This window comes from Tachysurus vachellii, chromosome 15, assembly GCF_030014155.1.
Source record: "Tachysurus vachellii isolate PV-2020 chromosome 15, HZAU_Pvac_v1, whole genome shotgun sequence".
Lineage (NCBI taxonomy): Eukaryota > Metazoa > Chordata > Actinopteri > Siluriformes > Bagridae > Tachysurus > Tachysurus vachellii.
This window is the reverse complement of record NC_083474.1, coordinates 9,513,027-9,534,227: the sequence shown is the minus strand read 5'-3', so window position 1 is coordinate 9,534,227 and position 21,201 is coordinate 9,513,027. Positions and strand designations below refer to the sequence as shown.

Genomic DNA, 21,201 nt, shown 5'->3' with positions numbered 1-21,201 from the left:
CTTTTAGAATATTACTCAAGTAAAAGTCTTAAAGTATCTGATATATACTGTACTTAAGTATCAAAAGTAATTTTCTGATATTCAATGTACTTAAGTATTTGAACTAAAAGTAAAAAGTAAAATTTCAGTGATTTTCAGTAGGCATAAGAGGCACTTCATCCGGTAGGAAGAATCTTTCATTCCAATGTACAGAAACATTTCATGCAAATACGGCCACGGGTGTATAACGTTATCTTCTTCACCCTGTTCACCGAGATCACCACTATCGTGATCGAGAGGTCCTCCGGTAGGTGCTTCCATGGCGATTTCAGTTGTGCTTCCTCCTCCTTTGGCAACATTACGCTGAAATAGAGCGTGCGGAGGAGCGTAATGCAATCTAGGAGCAGTGATTCGCCAAACCTCCCTTATTGCAGTCGCACACATTTCTTCTGATTTTATTTTGTAGTAACGAGTAACTAAGATGCTTAGTGGAAATATATCGGAGTAAAAGTATACATTTTATCTAGGAAATGTAGTGGAGTAAAAGTGAAAGTTGACAAATTTAAATAGCGAAGTAAAATACAGATACGTGAAATTTCTACTTAAGTACAATAACAAAGTATTTGTACTCCGTTACATTACAACACTGTATACTTCCTTGTGTGTTTGCTAATGCGGCATCAATTCCTCTATCTCAGCATATGGCCACTTTCATTGAAAACTCTATGGAGACTCAAAGTGATGTCTCATGCTGTTATTACATGAAAAAAAAAGCAAAATGCTGAGAAAAAGATGTGGAGAATTTGTATGTGTTTATCCACTCTGGGTAATATATAGCTACTATTAAAGTACCTCTATGTAAAGTATGAACAAACTACTTCTGCTGCCAATGCCTTTCAGCAGAAATCCCAAGTGCTACAAGAAGGATTTTATTGTGATCTTGTCTCTTGACTGATTTTAATTACACGTTTGAAAATACTGTTTTTGGAGTACTTAGTATTATATAGCAGTATGTTGTTGGAGTGGAGGAATAGACAGGAGGATTTTATGTTTCCGAAGAATTAAGTAATCATAATAAAGAGGTTGTAAAGATGTATTAATAAGTGCATTTAAGAACACAGATAGCTGCTTCTTACGTACGAGTGTTGAACTCCATCCACAGTACTGAACATAACTGGATCTGAATTTTGACACCACATCTTCTAAAGGGTTTTTTAAGGATGTGTGTTCAAAGAAACTGTTCATAACAGATGAAGATCAGATCAGATGATTAGTTACAACAAATACAGCAAAGAAGTTCACGTCTTACATTAAATATAGATTATTTTATTACAAGTTATTAAACTCTAATGCAATTCGAAGGCAGAAGCATGATATTAACAATGGGGAAATAAAAAAGTACGGCGGGGAAAAGTACTGTACAATCACATACAAATGTGTTCCCCAAAGACGTTCGTCACCAGTATAGCAGCATTTTTTTTGAAAGGTCTAATTAGTACGTACCTTAAAAAGTACACTACATCCGCTTGTAGCTATAGTTAAGGCAACTAAATACTTGCCCTTACAACCATTATTTGTACCCTGAAATTTTATAGGAATGTATAGATGTACAGTATGCTAACTGTCGTTACATCTGTACGTCTGTTCATTCATACAATTATCCGATCAGCCAATCACAAGAGAAAATCCTGGTCGTTTTCTTAATCTTAGCTGTTAGGTTTCAGTAAAATTGTACCCGCTACTTCAGATTGGAGGGTGATGTGGTCTTCTGAAGTTGTATTATGGTCTTTCTGTAGTCTCAAACCAGTCTGACCATTCTTTTCTGACCTTCTTATCAACAAAGCACTCAAACTCTGTTGCTCACCGTATGTTTTTTGTTTTTCTGTGTGAACATCCCAGGAGATTCACAAACCAGCCCATCTTCCACCAAGAATCATGGAACAGTCTTAAGTCCCTGAGGTCGCATTTCTTCCCCAATCTAATGCTTGATGTGAAAATTTTAATCCACTGTAGTTTGGTCACACGACCGGCTGCAAGAATGTTTGGGTGTTCACGTGTTCCTAATAAAGAGGATGGTGAGTGTATATGATGTACTTAAATAATAAATTCATGTGACATGGACAAATATGATGCAGCTCTAAAATCCTGTCGCCATCAGGCTTTCACTGAACACCGTTATGCTGAAGGCTCCAGCATCATATTCGTATCAGGTATCAGTTGATAATTAAAGCTCAATGCAGTGGAAAAACTGGGATCGGTTCGCTTATGTAGTTCCAGCACATCTGAAAGAACATTCACTACAATAAATTAAAAAAGTGGTTCAAATAGGATTTTCTTATGCAATCACATACATGATGTGATGTAAATACATCCACAGTATTATATTAACTATTATATTAAGAATAGAAATATATAAATCATGAGGCTATGAGCCTGCAGCTTAGTTCACGTTAACCAAAAAATGTAATCTATGTGATTTTAACCTTGGCATAATGTTGTTGCCAGACAGCCTGGTCTGGGTATTTCTATAACCTTCGACCTACTGGGATTTTCATCTTCATCTACAATCTCTAGAATTTAATCATTACAATTTAATTTAATAAAGAAAAAACTTTGACCGTGTGGCAGCTTTGCGGACGTAAACGCCTTGATGATGAGAGAGGTCCACTGATTATATATATATATATACACACACACACACACACACACACACACACACACACACATATATATATATATATATATATATATATATATATATATATATATATATATATATATATAAAAACTTAGATGTGTATTTAAATTGACATTTTTTGTCAATGCGGGGTTTTCAATAGCATGCTGAGCTTTGTAACATTATGACAGATAATGTATGAGCATGGTTTATGTCCACTTGGGTAGTATGTCCCACTAGATAGGGTCCCTAAAAAGGGGGTTCAAATCTGGACCAGACACTATAGCACTAAGACCACTTGGTATGGCAATGTGATCACACCAGCCAACACACACCGTTTCCGCAGTGTGTTGGGCCTGCAACTGTCTGGACTGGGTTTGACTAACCTAATGTAGCCCGTGTAGGCTTTCCTTGGCCTACATTTACTGGTAAACCATCAAATCAATCCGTGTGTTTTATTTTTTTCGAACTAGGAAACATATTCATGCTGATGCTGGTGGATAAGAGACTTCACTCACGTGGTCTGAATTCCTGTCGGTCTGAAGCGTTGCCCGAGAAGAAGACATGGTTCCCTGAGGTCCTTCAGCTTCGACAACGACACTTGATCTGTTCCTGTGTGTGAAATGGAGTCTGGTAAAGAGAATCCGCCGTCATTTGTCCGTATTCTCCATCACTCCTGTTCTCTTGGGGAGAAATCAATCACAAGCCCTGTGCATGAGCCAGACTGGACCGGGCTCCGTTCTGTTACAAGAACACGGGTTTGCTCAAATAACCCCCATATTTACGTGCTTTACTGGATTGTGTCCACACACAGAAATAAACAAACAAACAGAAAATGTGACCGAGACGAAAGTTTTGCCCTTTTGTGGCCTTGGCGTCTGCATCAGTCTGACTGGAGCGGCTCGGGTTTTGTAGAGAAATGATCGAATGTCCCGAGCTGCGTTTCCACGTCCATTAAAACCGCACCGCTTCCCATTTAACACCTCTTTTAAGCTGTAAAATCGAGCCGAGAATTAGAATCTAGACTCTAATTCTGTGTCAGATGGTAAAAGGCTGAAGAATTCCGCTCCGATGCAGAAGGGCTGACCTTCAGAGAGACTTCCTCTCTGTACATTTCCAGGAAAATAAATTAATCGGTATTTTTTTTTTTTACAAAAAAAAAAAAAGAAATCCAGAAATCAGCCTACAAACGGAACACAAACTGGCACCTTTTCACCCGTCTTAATCCCTTCCTAATCATAAGCGTAAAGATCTCAAACAAAGGGGGCGAGAAAAGAGAGAGAGAACCGTCTGAACATCCCAACTGCAAAAAATGTAGGTTTAGATCTTCCTCCTCAAAATAAGTAGCGTGTCTCACACACACTCACATACACACATCAGACCAGCATCGAGGAAGGACGTCAAGACAGAGAATGGGGCTGGGCTGTAGTTACACTCTCTCTCTCTCGCGCACGCACGCACGCACACACACACGCACGCACGCACGCACGCACACACACACACACACACACACACACACACACACACACACACACACACACACACACAGCGCTTCTTAAAGAGACAATTACCCCTTTCATTCACACAGCACAAGGCCGCTACACACTCACGGCTAGCAGCCAAGTGCCCCTAAACATGTCATTTTACATCTTTACAGTGACCGCGAAATTATTTAAAAGTAACCGAATTTAAAATCTATATGAATGTTAGTTGTAACCCCCCCAAAAAAGTCGCCCTGCCACATCCCCTCAAAAACTAGCCCGCTAATTTAGCTAAACTATAAAAACATTTGTCTTTGCCAGAACTGAATGGGATTTCAATAACCGAGTCATCATTAATCATAACCCTTAATCGTGTTCTAAGCACTGTGTCTAACAGTAAGCCAATCCTGTCAAAATACAACATAAACAAAATCATTTTGTTAATTTAGCTTAAGCTAAGCTAGCTAGTTCAGTATGCAGGGTCTTTGGCTTATGGATATACCAAACCCATTTTATCTATTTTGTCAAATCACAAAATGAGTCCATACATTATATGTTATAATTGTTTTTTTTGTTTTTTTTCACCAGACCTTAACAACCATGTGCCTGTTAAACTAGATTTAGTTCCCTCATATTGCTGATATATCAACCTTCAGTCTTCTGGTAAGGCTTTCCACAGCATTTTGGGGTGAGGCTGTGCAGATTTGACCGTTCAAACGCGAGAGCAGATACTGCTGTTGTGCGAGGAGGCCTGAGTGTTCCAGTTTATCCCAAAGATGTTCACCGGGGTTAAGATCAAGGCTCTGTGAAGACCACATGAATACTTCCAGTCAAATCTCGGCAAACCATGTGTTTATGGGCCTTGCTCATACTGGAACATATCTGAAGAGTTAACAAAATAACAAAAAAAAAAACAACAACACTTTAGCAGGGTATAAAATATCCCAAAGGTCAGCATCACAGAGTGGAATTTTCCGTGGCACTAATGGGGGTGTCGTTAAAAGGCCTTGTTTAAATCTGTCCTTTTTTTTCCATGGTCACATGCACTGATGCTAGTGTTGCACAGTGACCTTAAAGTAAACAATACTTTGTTAATGCTGATCTGAGTAAAACATTTTATGGTAAGTTTTATAGCTTTACACTTTTCAAAACATAAGACTCAGCTGATTTAACCAAGGAGGGGCTGACGAATTAGCTAGTGAAGTAAACCAGCAGAAAAAAACATAAAATCAGTGCTGTTACATTTTAGATATACAGAAACAAATACAAGCACAAGGACTATTTTATCTATTAGAGGTAATAGTTAATAGTACATATTCAATAGTTTAGTTTGCTAAATTCACTTGGTATGTCTTTCCGTTAATGTAGACACGACTGCAGTGATACAGGTCTGGTAGAGCATCACAAAAAGGGTCAGTCAATATTTAATGATGTCTGTGGATTGCAGGCCATTATGTAACCCAGTTACGTTCATATTGTTTACTACACATCACAGATTCACTAAATATGTTTTTAACATCAGCAAAAGATCTCAAATGAAACTACAAGGTGTTGCAAAAATATTCTTTCTGCATTCAGAAGTGCATACATTTCAGCTTAGTAATATGAACACAAAAACATAAAGGGGAAAAACAAAGAATTTTGGCCGAGTACATCTTACAGCCTTAAGGGAATTAAAACTATTTAATTTTTTTCACTATAAATCAAGGATGACATTCTGCACCGCAATTTCAAATTACTTATAACAGTCCTCAGACTTATCTACTGTAATCTGTGGCTGTAGCAAATATGGGTCTGTACCATGAAGTTAATTAGAGAGTAATTTTAATTAACTAAATATACAGTGCACGTTCTTACCGATAGAGGACAGTATTGGACAAGTTTCCTTGCCATTTTCTTCCACTTCCTCTATTTATCTGTTTGTTTAATAATCCGAGTTTGATTTACTATTTCAACATGGGTTATTTCCATAATCACCTTAAGGACATTGTTAATTAGTTAGACAACCCTAGTTAAAACTGGGAAACTGAGTTTCTATTTATATGCAAGATAAAAACCTGTGAAGCTGATACAAGGTCATAACAGCTCTTTATGTTGTTATCTAGTTAGAAGAAACCATATGCCTATATATAGCTTACAGGAAAATGCCTGTGAAAAATGACAATGAAGTCACTTCAACAACATGCTGGGCGTGCTGCGAAATATCTGCTTCCTGCTACCCACCTCCCCCATTCTGAGAGCCACATTTTTTGCTTTAGGGGTACAAAGGTCCAAATGGCCAACAATATACACAGAATAACCCATAATGACAAAGCAAAAAAACAAACAAAAAAAAAAATAGACTATCTAATTTCAATTATATGTTAGATTAGAAGGATTCAGGTCCTTCATTCAGACCTTTGCAGTAGCACAGTGGTAGCAGTGACAGCTTATTGAACAGGTTTTTACCAGCTTTGCACACCTAGATTTAGGCAGATCCTAACAAGCGCAATCATATCAGACAGGGAAAGTCTGTGAACTGCTAACACTGATCTTGGCTTTGACTTGAAGACATTCAGAGCCAGTGACTCAGCTGTTTGGACATCTAGGGCCCCACCTAGCCAACAGAAAGGAGAGGAGTGTTGATGCCTGCCTGCCTTGTACCCCAAGAGATGGTGGGACCAACCGAGCAATGCTTAGAAAATAGGAGAAGGGTGTAATGCAGAGGGTGATAAGTGATTTTAAAGTAGATGGATACTGCTCAACTTCTGCTTTGTAGGGAAGCATCAGTGATTCAAATCTGATGAAGGCAGCTGCAAGAAACCAGTGAAGAGAATGTAGCAATGGGCGGTGGTGTGGAAGAACTTGGGAAGACTGAAAACTGTCATAAAGCTGCATTTTGGAACAGTTGCAGAGGTTGAATTAGGCCCAGGAGCAGACCTGCCAGGAAAGAGTTGCAAAAGTCATGTCTTGAAATGGGACTGAAGCGAGTGAACAAGCACCCGAGTGGCCTCTGTCAATAGAAATCCTTCTTATGTAAAGGAATTATCAGCGTAAGCATGACAATTTAACAATGAGAGAGAAGAAAAACATGGACTACCCAAGGTTACATGCAATGACAGATAATGAGATATGAGATTTTGCAGATGAGACACCTGGTCACCTGGTTTAAAGGCAGCATACAGTAAAAACTGACGCACTACATTTACATTTATGACATTTTGTAGATGCCCTTATCAGGAGCTATGTACAAAAATCTCTATCAATGGCTACATCAGTAGTGGTTCACAATGACTCACAGACTAAGGATACCATGAGTAAATATAGCACAATTTATATACATGTTACAATATGTATGGGTGTATACAGTATATAAACACATATATTACATATACATTAACTATATTGTACCCTGAGTGCTAGAAGCTCAGAGCATTAGGGCAATGTAGCATGGTAATGTAGAATCCCAATCACACCATCTTGTGGCTGGTAATAAAAGTACATCAGAAAAAAATAATACAATGTTTGACAATTTGTTTGTAGGTACCTGGTAACCTTTTCAGGGCTCTCAAGTGTCACACATTGTATTTCTCACGCAGAAAAATGTACTATTTATCATATATTTAATATGCCGCAGCGCCCAATAATGTATCTGTCCGCACCCGCTCTCTATGGAACCGGGCAGGAATCAAGCGCGTCTCCCTGGAGTTCTTAGTCGAGCCTGACACTTATCAACCATAAAAAAAAAGAAAATAGCACTAGTGTATCTGGGTAAGAGTTAACGCAACAACCAATGAAAAAAGAAGCATATCCTGGAATTGTTCAGCATCATCCTTGTTCACCCACAGAGAAAACCACTGGAGCTGTGAGCACAGAGTAAGTCATGATCTCCTGTTGTAATGTTACAAATTCACAACTTGTTTGACACAAACAATGACATTTTGACTGTTGTTAGGGATGTTTCCCATATAATCAGCATCAGTTTTTCATGAGTGTCTGTAACTTAGCCAACAGTTTTACAGCCTGTTCTCTGGTTCTCAAATTGAGGGCCCTGAGATGGTGCCAGGGGTCCCCGGTTCACTGACAACACCTGCTCAGAAGCAGCTTCCACATTGTAATCCTGATGCTGAGAGGGTATTTCTGATGGTTGGTTTGAACAAAACCTCAACACGAAACAGCTCGTCTCTGGACGGAACAGTGTCCTCAATCATGACCCTAAAAATGACTGGGCTTGAGCTGAACTATTTTAAATGGGGGCTAACATTACAAATGATAAAAGAGTCCAAAAAGGCAACAAACACTTACAATAAACAACACCAGTCATAATCTCTCTCTCTCTCTCTCTCTCTCTCTCTCTCTCTCTCTCACACACACACACACACACACACAGACACACACACACACAAATTAATAAATGGAAATTCAATAAATACTTTGTATTTGGTTAAATTGAGTTCAGTGATCCTTACCAAACACAACACCACCCCCAGTGTTTTTTGTTTTTGTTTGGGGGTTGGTTGGGGTTGGAGATGTCACTCTTGCCTGTCTTCAAAACATGAGACCCCTGCCTTTTAGTTTTCTTTGGATCCAGAGCTTATTCTGAGTTGATTCTGATTCCATGTGAGGTGGGAGTATACCTTGGCTGGAACACCAGTCCATCGCAGGTCAACATGCGTGTGCACGCATGCACGCACACACACGCGCACGCGCACACACACACACACACACACACACACACACAGTCTCACCTTTTGGCAATTTGTTAATTTGCATTTATTTTATTAGGAAAACACAGTGATTAGCAGCCATACATACAAGTATACACACAAACATTGTACAAATTACAATATAATAAATTGTATAATGAGAATAGTATAAATATCAGTACTTCACCAAGTCATTTAAAATACTTAATTTTTTTTTTAAGCATGCAACACTGCACCACCATTCTGCCCTGTTTGCACATACAGGATTAAAACTGGCACAATTTTACACTAGCAGTATAAATAGTAATTTTTTTTTACTATTTATTTAAATAGTGAGATGATGATAAACACACAAACAGGCACACTAAACATCTCCCTTCATAAACCTGATAATTTTTTCTCGCCGTACACTCTATGCTGTTCAGTTATTACATGCAAGCACATTATCTACATAATGCATTGTAAGCATTTCTGCACTGCATATCTTAGCATTTTAATGCCTTTTCTACATCACATGTTTCTCTTTCCTTTGATGTGGCAGGAATCAGGTACATTCTTGTCGAATAAGATGTCATCAGTGGTTTTTCTTCTTAAATAGATGTAGACGTGCGTCCATATGCACACAAGCTTTGCTGAGTCTGATTTCCTTTCTTCGAATACTCTGAAAAGCTTTGGATGCTGAACAATACATTGCAATTACATTGGTAAGTTTTACTTAGAAACTACATATACATTCATATGTATATAATTTATATACATAAAATCTTAGTCTGTATGTTCAATATTCAAAGAACTGCATTACTATCTACTTACTAACTAATGTGCAAATGACTCTGCACTTGAAAACATGCATTTATTTATTTCCTGATCCAAGATCCCCACTGAAGTGTTGTTTATTTTGCATTTAGGTCAAAGTTTTGAATCATGCTTACACACTTCAGTGTAATCATGACCATCGTTGCAGTGGCTGATGCTTGTGTAATGTCTTGTGAGTGTGTTGACAACAACACTGTCACTTGTTTAAACAAGAATCTGTTGGAACTGCCTCTACCTTTGCAAGGTACCAAGTTCCTCTTGGTTAGTAACAACTGGATCCAGGCTCTTCCCAGAAAAGGTTTAGAAGAGTTACATGTACTTGATCTTACCAGCAACAACCTTAGTAAGTGGCTCGCTGGTGCTACTAGACTACCAAATATGGTAAACCTTACTCATCTGCATCTAAGAGGAAATGGACTTAGTACTTTTGTCACTGGAGTGTTTCAAGAACTGAAGAATTTGACTTACTTGGACCTCACTGAAAACAATGTTAAAATTATCCCACAGAAGTTCCTCCAAGGTCTGAGCAAACTCCAAACTCTTAGTTTAAGCTTAAACCAGATACATACCCTCTCCTGTGGAGCTTTTGAAGAAGCATCTGAACTTAGGGAGCTCCACTTGAACAATAATAACATAGAGGTGATAGATACGTGTGTGTTTAAAAACTGTCAGAATCTAAACAGGCTCTTCCTGTCCAACAACCGTTTGAAAAGTGTAAATCAAGGGACCTTCCGAAGTGCCACTGGCCTTGTTCACCTTGATCTCAGTAACAACATGCTTATCATCGTTCCCACTGATGCCCTTCAAGACACCTCTAATCTCACCAGCCTCTACTTGCAGAAAAACTCCATCATGCATGTTCCAGAAAATGCATTCTCTGGATTATCAGCATTAAAAAAGCTGTATCTTTACAGTAACCGCATTGATTTTTTAGCTGTGAGCTCTTTCAGTGGTCTTTACCAGCTTGGTGAACTAGACTTGAGTTTCAACCAGCTACAATCACTCTCCTCGCAACAATTTCAAGATCTAAGTAAACTTGAAAAACTTAATCTATATCGCAATGCATTGACATTTCTTCCAAATGAGCTGTTTAGTAATTTGAAAAAACTAAAAGAACTAGAGCTTGACAGAAATAATATTCAGGTCATCACACCAGATCTATTTCAGCCACTTTCAAAGCTCAGGGTTTTACAGCTGGACAATAATCATATCACAGATGTCAACCTATCCTCGTTTGCAACAATGAGAAAGCTTAAATACCTGGATCTAAGCAACAATCATTTGACAAAAATTTCAAAAGGGATTTTACAAAATGAATCATTGCTACTAAATGGTGCCCAGCACCAATCCTCACAAGGGGGCTCTGAACTTAGCGACCTTAACCTGAGCAATAATAAAATTCAGGTGATAGACAAGCACGTGTTCAAGAACTGCACCAATTTGAAGAAACTCTTTCTGTTCAACAACCATTTGAAGAATTTAGAGGAAGGGACATTCAGGGGAGCACTGGTCCTAACTCACCTTGATCTTAGTGAAAATAGGCTTACATTTGTGCCCATCCTTGCACTTAAGGATACCCCTAATCTCACAAGTCTTTTCTTGCAGAAAAATGAAATTACATTCGTCCCCAAAAATGCTTTTGCAGGACTGTCTGCACTAAAGAAACTAGACTTGAGCAATAATGCCATTTTAAGTTTAGATGAGAAGTCCCTGATGTCTCTGTTCAATCTTGTGGAGTTAGATTTGAGCTTCAACCAACTTAAAACTCTTACAAGTGCACTTCATGACTTGGCAAAACTGAAGATCCTTAAATTGCACCAAAATGCTCTGGTATCACTTCCTAATGGTGTGTTCAACAATTTGACGGAATTAACGGAACTACGACTTGATAACAATTATATATCTGACATCTTAACTGATCTATTCCGTCCACCAACTGAACTTCAAGATTTAGACATGGATAGTCATCATATCTCTGGGTTTAACTTATCCTCATGCACAACACTGACAAACAACCTCCAGAAAAAGATTTTGCAAGAAACTTCAAAGGATCTTTTCAACATTACACCGCCTAACAATAATAATAATACGCCTAATAATAATGCTGACATGATCGATATGAACTGTACCACTGCAATCAGGCACTATAATTCCAACAACCACTTGAGAAGTGGAGAGAAAGGAACATTTAAGCATTCAATGAGATTGACTGATCTTGATCTTAGCAAAAACAATCTTAGTACTATCCCCAGTGGTGCCTTTAAGTATACTACCAATCTCACTAGCCTCTACTTGCAGAAAAATGCTATCGCCTTTGTCCCTGAAAATGCTTTCTCTGGACTATCTGAATTGAGAAAATTGGATTTAAGCAAAAATCAACTCGTTATTTTGCATGAAAACTCCTTTATGGAACTTTTCCAGCTTTCTGAACTAGATTTAAGCTTCAACCAGTTGCAGGATCTTCCATCAAATGTGTTCCAAGACTTGGGAAACCTGGAGGTTCTCAATTTATATCACAATGATCTGGCATCACTTCCCAACATCTTGTTCAACAATCTGACCAAATTAAGAGAATTAGTGCTTGAAAGAAATAATATCACTGTTATTGCACCAGATCTATTCCACCAACTGACCGAACTCAGAGAATTACAGCTGGACAACAATCACATCTTGGAGCTCAACTCATCTTTATTTAGAACACTGACAAAGCTGCAGGAAATCTATTTAAACAACAACATTATTATGGAAATTCCCAAGCATTTTCTACACAAAGCCCAACATCTGAAAGTTCTACATCTGATGAACAATCATATTTACTCAATTTTACGGTTTGCTTTCAAAGGCCTTTACAGACTCCGTTCTCTGAGGCTCAGCAACAACAACATTTCTGTTCTTCATGCTGAGATGCTAAGTGGTCTTGCTGACTTACGGGAGCTCTGGCTAAATATTAACCAGATAGAGAGGATCCCAACTGAGTTTTTTGCAGGGCTTCAGAACTTGAGAACGCTCGACTTGGCCAACAATGTTTTGGGTTCCCTGTCCAGTGAGGATTTCAAAGACTTGACAGCATTAAGAGAGTTACATCTGAGTTTCAATAAACTTGATAAACTACCACATAACATTTTCAAGACACTGGGCAGACTGCAGAAACTCTTCTTGCAAAACAACCTCCTGTCCCACTTACCCCCAACAGTGTTCTCTTCTTTGACCTTTTTGCAAGAGCTTGATTTGGATAACAACAAGCTCCAGCATCTTGCCACTGTACAATTTCAAGGCCTGAAAAACTTGAAACAACTTGATCTTAGATCAAACCGGTTACAGTCATTGGATGAAGGGACCCTAAGGGATCTGATAGCACTGAAATCCATATATCTCAGCGCAAATCCATGGAACTGCACTTGTGCATCTATTATGTATGTCAGGACATGGATTCGTAAGAATAGTCAGTTAGTAAAGGATAGCACCACCTGCTCTAGAAATCTTTCTCTTCCTGTCTCAGATATACAGCATTGTGTAAGCGCTGCATATTTCTCTGTATGTAAACCACAAACACAGATAATAACCACCATAACAGCTGTCATTCTTATATTCTGTGGGAGTTAGGTTTTTTCTGCAAATTGCTTTTGTTTACTTTTGCTATAGTGCAAAAGATGCATCTTAAACTCAGCCTTAGTGTGCAAATGATAAACTGTACAACAGCGCTGTAAGAATGTGACTATGATGTGACTCTCATTGATTCAGTAACAATTTTTATTTTAGCCACAAAAATGGCATCTTGTATAACCTTTTTTATTGACCCTGCTTTGTGATCATGTGCATTAAATGCTATACAAATGAATACACTTTACTGTGCTTGTGTCTTTTCAAAATACTACTAGAGAGAATATTACTAAATACAGGTCATGACCACACACCCAACCACCTACCCATGATGCAGTCTGCAAAAATCTGACACAGGAAATACTAAAACACTGTTTTTTTTGTTGACATAATTATGAATAAAACAAACTACAGGCTTTATACTTAAACTTGTAGAACTTAAACTTGTTCTATATTCATTCAGTAAAATGTCTTTTCATGAGTGTACATGTCAGAGTTGTTTTAAAGTTGTTTATTTGAATTTAAAGTCAGTGACTTAAGACGCACAAAAACATTTTACCTCATGATATGCATTGTGGAAGAAAGACATAGAACTGAGCAGCTGTAAAATTTCTTTATAAACAATGCACATAAAATACTAATCATATGCACTAAGAAAAAAAAAATGTTAAGAGAATTGCGGATTGACATACTCTCTGTACTTCTATAAATAATGCCCATGTTCTGGGCATATCTGAGCTTTCCCTAGGTGTTCATGAAAACTGTAGCATGTACAGATTTTCTATGTCTAAGTAGTGATCAGAAAAAACAAACAAACAAAAAAATTCTGGCAGGAACAACAAATCAGACAAGCATTAGATGTAAAATAAACCACAATTCTCTGCATGCTATGTTGCATGAATTTTTTAATGCCAATGTTGGCTCCTCTGCTATTAAACTTTGACCAGTGCCATAGCATGTTTTTTTTTTTTTTTTTTTACACTTTTTACACAGGCACACATTTATGATCGTTGTAATTCCTAACATAAGCATACTTCTTTCCACATTTCTCACAAGAGTATGGTTTAACACCAGTGTGCATCTGCATGTGCGCCTTCACACTGTTTGGCTGGCTAAATCTTTTCCCACAAACTTTGCAGCTAAATGGCTTCTCTCCAGTGTGAATGCGATTATGCCTCCGTAAATTTCCCAATAAGCTAAAAGACTTGCCACATATTTCACACGTATGGGGTTTTTCACCCGTATGAATAAGCATATGCAGCTTAAGTCCATTTGCCAGACTGAATCCTTTTCCACAAAGCAAGCATTTATGGAGTTTTTCATTGGTGTGTAAAAACTCATGCATTTTCAGATACGCTTTGTTAACAAAAGTCTTTTTGCATAGATCACACCTGAAAACGTTTACCCCAGTATGACTCTGTTTGTGTGCATACAGGCCAGACATACTGCTGAAAGTCTTGCCACACGTCTTACAGTTAAACGAACTGTCTTCAGAGTGAAGCTTCTGATGCATTTTCAGAGCATGAGATGAACTGTAAAATTTCCCACAGACTTCACAGCACTTAGGGTTCTTTTCAGCCTCACGTGCTTTTCTAGTGTCCACGTGTGTCCACATGTGATTTTTCAGGGCATAATTGTACACAAAGGTCTTTCCACATGTCTCACACATGAAGGGTTTGGCTGTTCCATGCACTGGCATGTGTTCCTTTAGCGAGCTCATCTGACTATAGCGCTTACCACAGACCTTGCACACATGTGGCTTTGCACCCAAGTGATTAAGGACATGTCTTTTCAAATTTGCCCTATGACCAAACGTCTGGCCACAAGTTTCACACGTGTGTGGCTTCTCTCCAGTGTGGACAATACTGTGCTTTTTTAAACTTGACTGCCTCTTGAAACCCTTGTCACACAGGCTGCACTTCCAGGGCTTCACTTCTGAGTGAACCCTCTTGTGAATGTGGAGGGTGCTGGATTGAGTGAAGCGTTTCCCACACGTCTCACACTGATACGGTTTTTCTTCCGTATGTAGTCTCTGGTGTGCCAGTAAAACCGATTCTAGAGTGAAGCCTTTTCCACACACACCACAAAGATATGGCTTTACGTTTAAATGGATGAGTTCATGCTTGTCCAGATTGACAAAGCTTTTCCCACATGTTTTGCATGGATGTGCCTCTCTCTTCTTTTTGCCATGCGACAGGAGGTGTTTGTTCAGTGCGCTTAAAAATCTGTATTTGTTCCCACACACATTGCAGGTGTGATGCAGTGTTTTGGAGTGTACTTGCTTGTGCCGCATTAAGTAACGCTTCATTGTAAAAGTCCTTTCACACACATCGCATTTAAAGGACGTGTTCTTCTTCAGCTTGGCTGGTTGTACAATGGCTTGTACAGCTGGAGTAATTACTGCATTTTTAGCTTCGACAGCAAAAGAGTCTGCATCTGTTGTAAAGACAAACAAGAATGATGTGCAGTTTGCATACTGATGGAATGCACCTCTAGAACATGCTTCTGCCAGACAGCGTGGCACATTTCGGGTCACAATATTATCCAGGATCCAACCTTTAGCAACAGCAAGCTGTTGTATAAGTACTCAGTTCGTTCTAAATTCAGTTACGCGTCTTCCCAACATATTACACAAGCTTACAGGACATACTGTATGAGTGTAGCTAAGATGTATGCATTTTCTGCAGAATCATCCTTCTGATGTCTCTTACTAGACTAACTAAAGAGAATAACTTTAGAGAAAGTGTCAGTAGTCTAATCGAATGGCCTTTTACTGTTGGAGTCTAGAAGCAACATCACTTTAACTTTAACATAGTGCCCAACAGTGGTGTTTTTTTCTTTGCTAAATAAGAATCACACAAGTTTGTGCACTTAGACTGGCATCCTGTCTAGGGTGTGCCCTGTCTTGTGCCCTGAGTCTCCTGGGGATAGGCTCCAGGTTCCACACGACCCAGTAGGATAAGCGGTGTAGAGAATGATGGACAAATGGATGGATGTACGGATGGATGTGCACTGTAGTCACTAAATAGACTCTAAAATAAAGACAGTGCCCACAGTAAGGTGTGTGTGTGTATATACATATATATGTATGTATGTATGTATGTATGTATGTATGTATGTATATATATATATTTTTTATTTTATTTTATTTGAGGTGCCACTATACCACTGATGACCTCCAGTGAAAACCCTACTACACTTATGACACATGTTTTTGCTCAGAATACACACCTGGGTTTGGATTTGTGCCACGCTGCCCAGTAAAAACGTGCTACATATCATTAACCTGATGCTGTGCTTAACCAATAGCACAAGGACAAATACACGCAAGGTAAAGGACAGACCAATCTATTCAGTTTATATTCAAAACACAAAAGTCACAAAAGTGTGCTTGAATTTGTTTTTGTTCATAGTTGTAAAAACTAAAAACATCCCATAAAAAAAAACAATTCTCTATGCATTAAGCATTTTTTTGTTTGATAAATGTTTGATAAATAAACTTTGTTTGATAAATGGGAGACTGCTGGGAAATGTCTGGTAAGTAAAAATTGATAGCTCAGATAATCTGCTTTTTTTTGGTTAATGAGTGGTTAGTTTCCTGAAGTCATAATTAATGTAGTTCCTTCATCCCAATTATTTTATGTTCATAAAAAATTAATGGACTGATTTTTATTGCTGCTGAAAGCACGGTTCCCAGTCTAGAAGAAAATAACATCCTGAAACAAAAGCATTCACCTTTCATTATCAAGACGGTTTGGTTCTTTTTTCCATTTTCTTCCATCTTCACAGAAGAGCTAATGGCTGTCGCCGATTCAAGCTCCAAAGTGGCATGACACTACAAGGAGCAAAAAATACGGGATAAATATTGATAACAAAATATCATACAAAAATCAAGACCTTAAATCTCTGCTATGAACAGACCTCATGGTCTTTGATGACATCATGCTGTGGAGTTGAAGCAGATAACTTTTCCCCAGTCACTAAGAGATATACAGCTCCTCCTGGAAAAGTGTGGTACAAAATACGCAAAAAGTGCAATGCATATGATGCCAAACTAAAAACAAACACACAAAAAGCAAAGTATAAACACATTCCAAGCTTCCTTACTTAATTATGAAGCATTTAATTCTTTATAAACTGCTGAGAAAATCCCCTTTAAGACATGGGGCCCAATTAACGCACATAGAGAATAGTCCTACCAGATATTGTAGTTTGAGCATATTCGGGTTGTATAGATGATTCCATCAGCTCGGGCAGACTTTGTGCATTTCCTGATCTTTCAGTTAAACTGGCCAGGTCCACTGCATTGCAATCCTTCTCTATGCTGCATAACTTGTACAGAAGGCAGATTTTTCGTACCGCCTCCTTCACCAAAAACTCCACGATGGCATTAAGCTGTGCCTGTTATTGAAAAAACACTTGTTAACAGCTGACAAAAACACTATATATTATGTAACTGAGTTATCAGAGCCCACTGTAATTCAATTTTCAGTTTGGTTTTAGGAAATAGCCATTCTTAGCTAATATGAGCTGCTTATTTTGACAAACATTTCATATAAAGGTTTTTTTTTTTACAATCATTGAAATGAAAAAAAAATTATTAACTAGATTTGTAAAGTTCGTTGCGACAAACTTTGATGTTGGCTTTGATGAGGCAAGTATTCAAAAAGGCCGGTGCTTTTTGGAGGCGAGTGGACATAAGGGTCAGTGTTACTTTTGGAGGCAAGTGGACAGAAAGATAGGGTGCCAAAACATTTGGAGGCAAGTGGAAACGAGCATGTGACATCATCTGAATTCTCCTGAGGAAGATCCCCTCATTGGGCTGAGTGTTTTGATATGTCACATGCCCATGTTGTGCAAAATTTTTTATTTTCACGTGACGTCATCAGAATACATGTGAGGAAGTTCCCCTCATTGTTCTGAGTGTTTTGATGTCACATGTCCATGTTGTAAAAAGTTTTTGGATTTTGCATATTTTGGGGGCAGGGCTGCGGCACAAACGGAAGGCCAGTTGGTACACCAATTTAAAGGTTTGTTCAGAGTATCACCCTAAAGGAGCTGGCCGAGTTTGGTGTAGATAGTTTGAAAGCTTGCCAAGTTATAAACCTCCAAATTTATAATGGGAGTCTATGGGAAAAAAGGCCACTTTGAGACCCGGTACCGGAAGTACCGGTACTCGGATCGCTTAGAAAAGTAATAGCAACAAACTTCAGACCAGGGTCTACAACATATCCGAATTTTGTGCATGTAAATCGAAAGCTCTAGGCCGCATTAAATTTTATACATTTTTGTCTAAGCTTAAATAGGAAAACAGAATGTTGGCTTCTACAAAGCGAACATAATTAATCCAGGTTGGTCATTATGTCCAGTTATTTCCATTGCATTCAAAGTTCAGAATTATTGTCAACTTTAGTCGTGAGTCAAATATTACAAACCCACGAGAGTGGAAAAAACCCACCTGTTGGCAAAAACAAAAGGTAGAGTAAGAACAATAAAAATCCCAAGTGCTGCTAAAGGAGTATATATAAATATATTTATATTACAGAATCAGTTTCTTTAACTTTTGACGTATTGGTTTGACCTGTTACTTTACTTCATTAAAATGTACGGTCACATTTTAAAGACTTCAACCTCAAATATCAGTATAACCAAGATGTGTGTTTATATGTTGTCTGAGTGAAGTGTTTGTTATGGCAACAGTGTGCAAAGTTGCCACCTGCTCACATTGTGATGAGCTAATATTCAGCTAAAATATTCAGCAAAATTAAGAATGCAGAAACTGGTGCCAAGAGGAAAAAGTTGTTCAGTATTCTATTAAGAAAGGATAAAGTAACTGTTGCCTGAATGCACTGGACTTGACGTGTTATTATGTGCTTTGTTAGTGTCGTCTTCAGATAAGTTACTCATTTCATTTACATTTATGGCATCTAGCAGACATCCTTATCCAGAGTGGCTTACAATCTGTTTCGGTTTATACAACTGAGCAATTGAGGGTTAAGGGCTAAGGGCCTTGATCAGGGGCCCAACAGTGGACGTGGGATTCAAACTTATGACCTTCTGGCCAGTAGTCCGACACCTTAACCACTAGGTTACCACAGTTATTGTACACAGAGCACTTTACATCATGTCTATTCATTTTATTCGGGTAAACGTCCTGTACTTTCCATCAGGGCTCAAAAAAAAATCGACCAAAACTTTCAGTATGAACTAGTGACTAGAATTCCGGATCAATTCAGGGGAGTATACGAGTCGGCTCAAAGAACCGACACATCAGAGACTTTGAATTTGTATAGCTGTAGCTCGATAGAGTTGAAGCGTAAAAAAAAAAACTAGTTTATGTGACTACACGTAGTGCAGGTATCCCGTCAACTACACAAGACTAGACAACATTTAACCTGTTAACATTTCTAAACTTACCAGCTTGAGCTCTTTCTGTGTATCTGTGTTGTCATGATAAACCCTGTAAATCCCAGCACGTGCTGTGTCCGCTAACAGCGTCATTATCGACACGGTTTGGCTCTCAAACAGTTCATACCGAGACATTGTGCCTCTATATAAATGCAGTTATTTTAAATTTCTAAAGTATTTTTTTTACTTGACCCAGAAGCTATTTTGCTAACACTAACGACGTTGCTAAATGTCGCTAGTTACACATCTCGGGACGGCCAAAGATTTCAAACGTCACATCCGCTTTCAGGATGTGTGAATTACAAAATAAAAGTTTGTGCAATACGAAATATCGCATTGTCCGTGCTAATGAATATTTTTCTGTTAAAAATATCTTCCTGTTTCGTACATCCTTTAAGTCTGAACCGAATAATGTTGTTAGTATTATAAAGAAGTTATAATTAGGCAGAAATCATGTGCACTGTATGGCTAAAAAAGTATGTGGACAGCTGCATCTCAACCACGTGTTCTTACCCAGTTACCAACATTTCTGAAGCACACACTCGTCTATAGGATGTCTTAATATGCTGTAGCATTATAGTTTCCATTTACTGGAACTAAAGGGTTCAAACATGTTCCAGCATGACAAAGACCTGCACAAAGACAGGTCCATAAAGAAATGGTTCTGTACAGAGCCCTGATCTCAACCCTATTGAACACCTTTGGGATGAACTGGAAGGCTGACTGAACCCCAGGCCTCCTCACAATTTGAAAGAAATGTAAACTTGAATGGTCTTTGCTTTCTACTCATTTCTAAACACCGCTATATTTCTGTATAATCCTATAAATGTGTATAAAACTATACATACATACAGTGATGCCTATCTACTTCTGTTCAGTTAGTTTGTTTCATCACAGCTGTTATCTTGCTAATAGTAGAGGGATTGAGAATAAAATGATAGATAATTAGCTGTTGCTTAGATTTCTTGCACTAATGTATCACTAGGGGTATTTTTTACTACCTTTGCTACCTTTGAGTATATATCACTAAGCTGTTTGTTTGTAACACTGGATCATGTCTTTCTTATTGTGCACTTCATTCAATTTCATTACGCACAAATAAATATTACTGCAGTGATATGAGAACCAAATGAGGGCAGTAGTGTACATGACATTGAAGTGTTGAAGATTTTCTGGTCATTCTCATGTCATGCGATGATTGTGTTTTTGATCCTAATCTTTTGCAGAAGTAAAATTTTGCAATGTATCTGCAATGTCTTCTATCTAGAGCAGGTTAATTTGTTTGTTTAAACATATTTTATTTTGGTGTTCTCACACTCTTAATAAGAAGATGAAATCAAGTCACAAAGGCTGAACTCTTCATAGACACCTACAACTCTGTATTCAGATAGAAAATTTTAAAGAGCTTGCAGTGTGACTAATTCTTAGTATTTATAACCTCTTGACCATGCTGTTTATTCATCTTTCTATAAAAACATTTCCAGCCTCCACAATACAGCACATTTGACTGAATTCTCTTCCCCCTAATGTCCAATATCTTATGTTAGTAGACTTA

At 38.2% G+C, this 21,201-nt stretch overlaps 3 protein-coding genes across 6 annotated transcripts in view; 1 reads left to right on the top strand and 2 right to left on the bottom strand.

Annotated features, from left to right (window-relative positions):
• Positions 1 to 4,059, bottom strand: part of mark4b (MAP/microtubule affinity-regulating kinase 4b) — a 37,985-nt gene extending 33,926 nt beyond the window's left edge. For 2 of the 3 annotated variants that reach the window (XM_060888492.1, XM_060888493.1), the window contains exon 1: positions 3,175 to 4,057. In XM_060888492.1, the coding sequence (XP_060744475.1) occupies positions 3,175 to 3,222 (48 nt within the window). In that variant the 5' untranslated portion in view covers positions 3,223 to 4,057. Of the gene's footprint in view, positions 1 to 3,174 lie in introns of all 3 variants that reach the window. The other variant, XM_060888494.1, reaches the window with a different exon arrangement.
• Positions 4,060 to 9,350: 5,291 nt separating this feature from the next.
• Positions 9,351 to 13,476, top strand: si:dkey-182i3.11 (toll-like receptor 3). The gene is made up of 2 exons (XM_060887903.1): positions 9,351 to 9,526; positions 9,731 to 13,476. Exon 2 carries the CDS (start codon positions 9,747 to 9,749, stop codon positions 13,239 to 13,241), a length of 3,495 nt encoding a protein of 1,164 aa, XP_060743886.1. The 5' UTR covers positions 9,351 to 9,526; positions 9,731 to 9,746; the 3' UTR covers positions 13,242 to 13,476.
• A 305-nt stretch (positions 13,477 to 13,781) lies between these two features.
• LOC132857827 (gastrula zinc finger protein XlCGF57.1-like) lies at positions 13,782 to 19,907 on the bottom strand. 2 transcript variants are annotated; one of them, XM_060887904.1, is made up of 5 exons: positions 19,656 to 19,907; positions 17,438 to 17,639; positions 17,160 to 17,239; positions 16,974 to 17,073; positions 13,784 to 15,674 (listed from the first exon to the last, which is right to left on the bottom strand). In XM_060887904.1, exons 1-5 carry the CDS (start codon positions 19,779 to 19,781, stop codon positions 14,224 to 14,226), a joined length of 1,959 nt encoding a protein of 652 aa, XP_060743887.1. In that variant the 5' UTR covers positions 19,782 to 19,907; the 3' UTR covers positions 13,784 to 14,223. The 2 variants fall into 2 exon arrangements, with proteins under 2 accessions (XP_060743888.1, XP_060743887.1); XM_060887905.1 differs by lacking the exon at positions 17,160 to 17,239 and having other exon boundaries at positions 13,782 to 15,674.
• Positions 19,908 to 21,201: the final 1,294 nt, after the last annotated feature.

Excerpts from the sequence above, each read along its gene's own strand:
- si:dkey-182i3.11 (XM_060887903.1), top strand. The coding sequence starts at position 9,747 with ATGCTTACACACTTCAGTGTAATCATGACCATCGTTGCAGTGGCTGAT.
- LOC132857827 (XM_060887904.1), bottom strand. The coding sequence starts at position 19,781 with ATGTCTCGGTATGAACTGTTTGAGAGCCAAACCGTGTCGATAATGACG. Across the intron at positions 17,240-17,437 it reads TGCTCAAACTACAATATCTG|GAGGAGCTGTATATCTCTTA; the intron begins GTAGGACTATTC and ends ACACTTTTCCAG. Across the intron at positions 15,675-16,973 it reads AACCGTCTTGATAATGAAAG|ATGCAGACTCTTTTGCTGTC; the intron begins GTGAATGCTTTT and ends TCTTTACAACAG.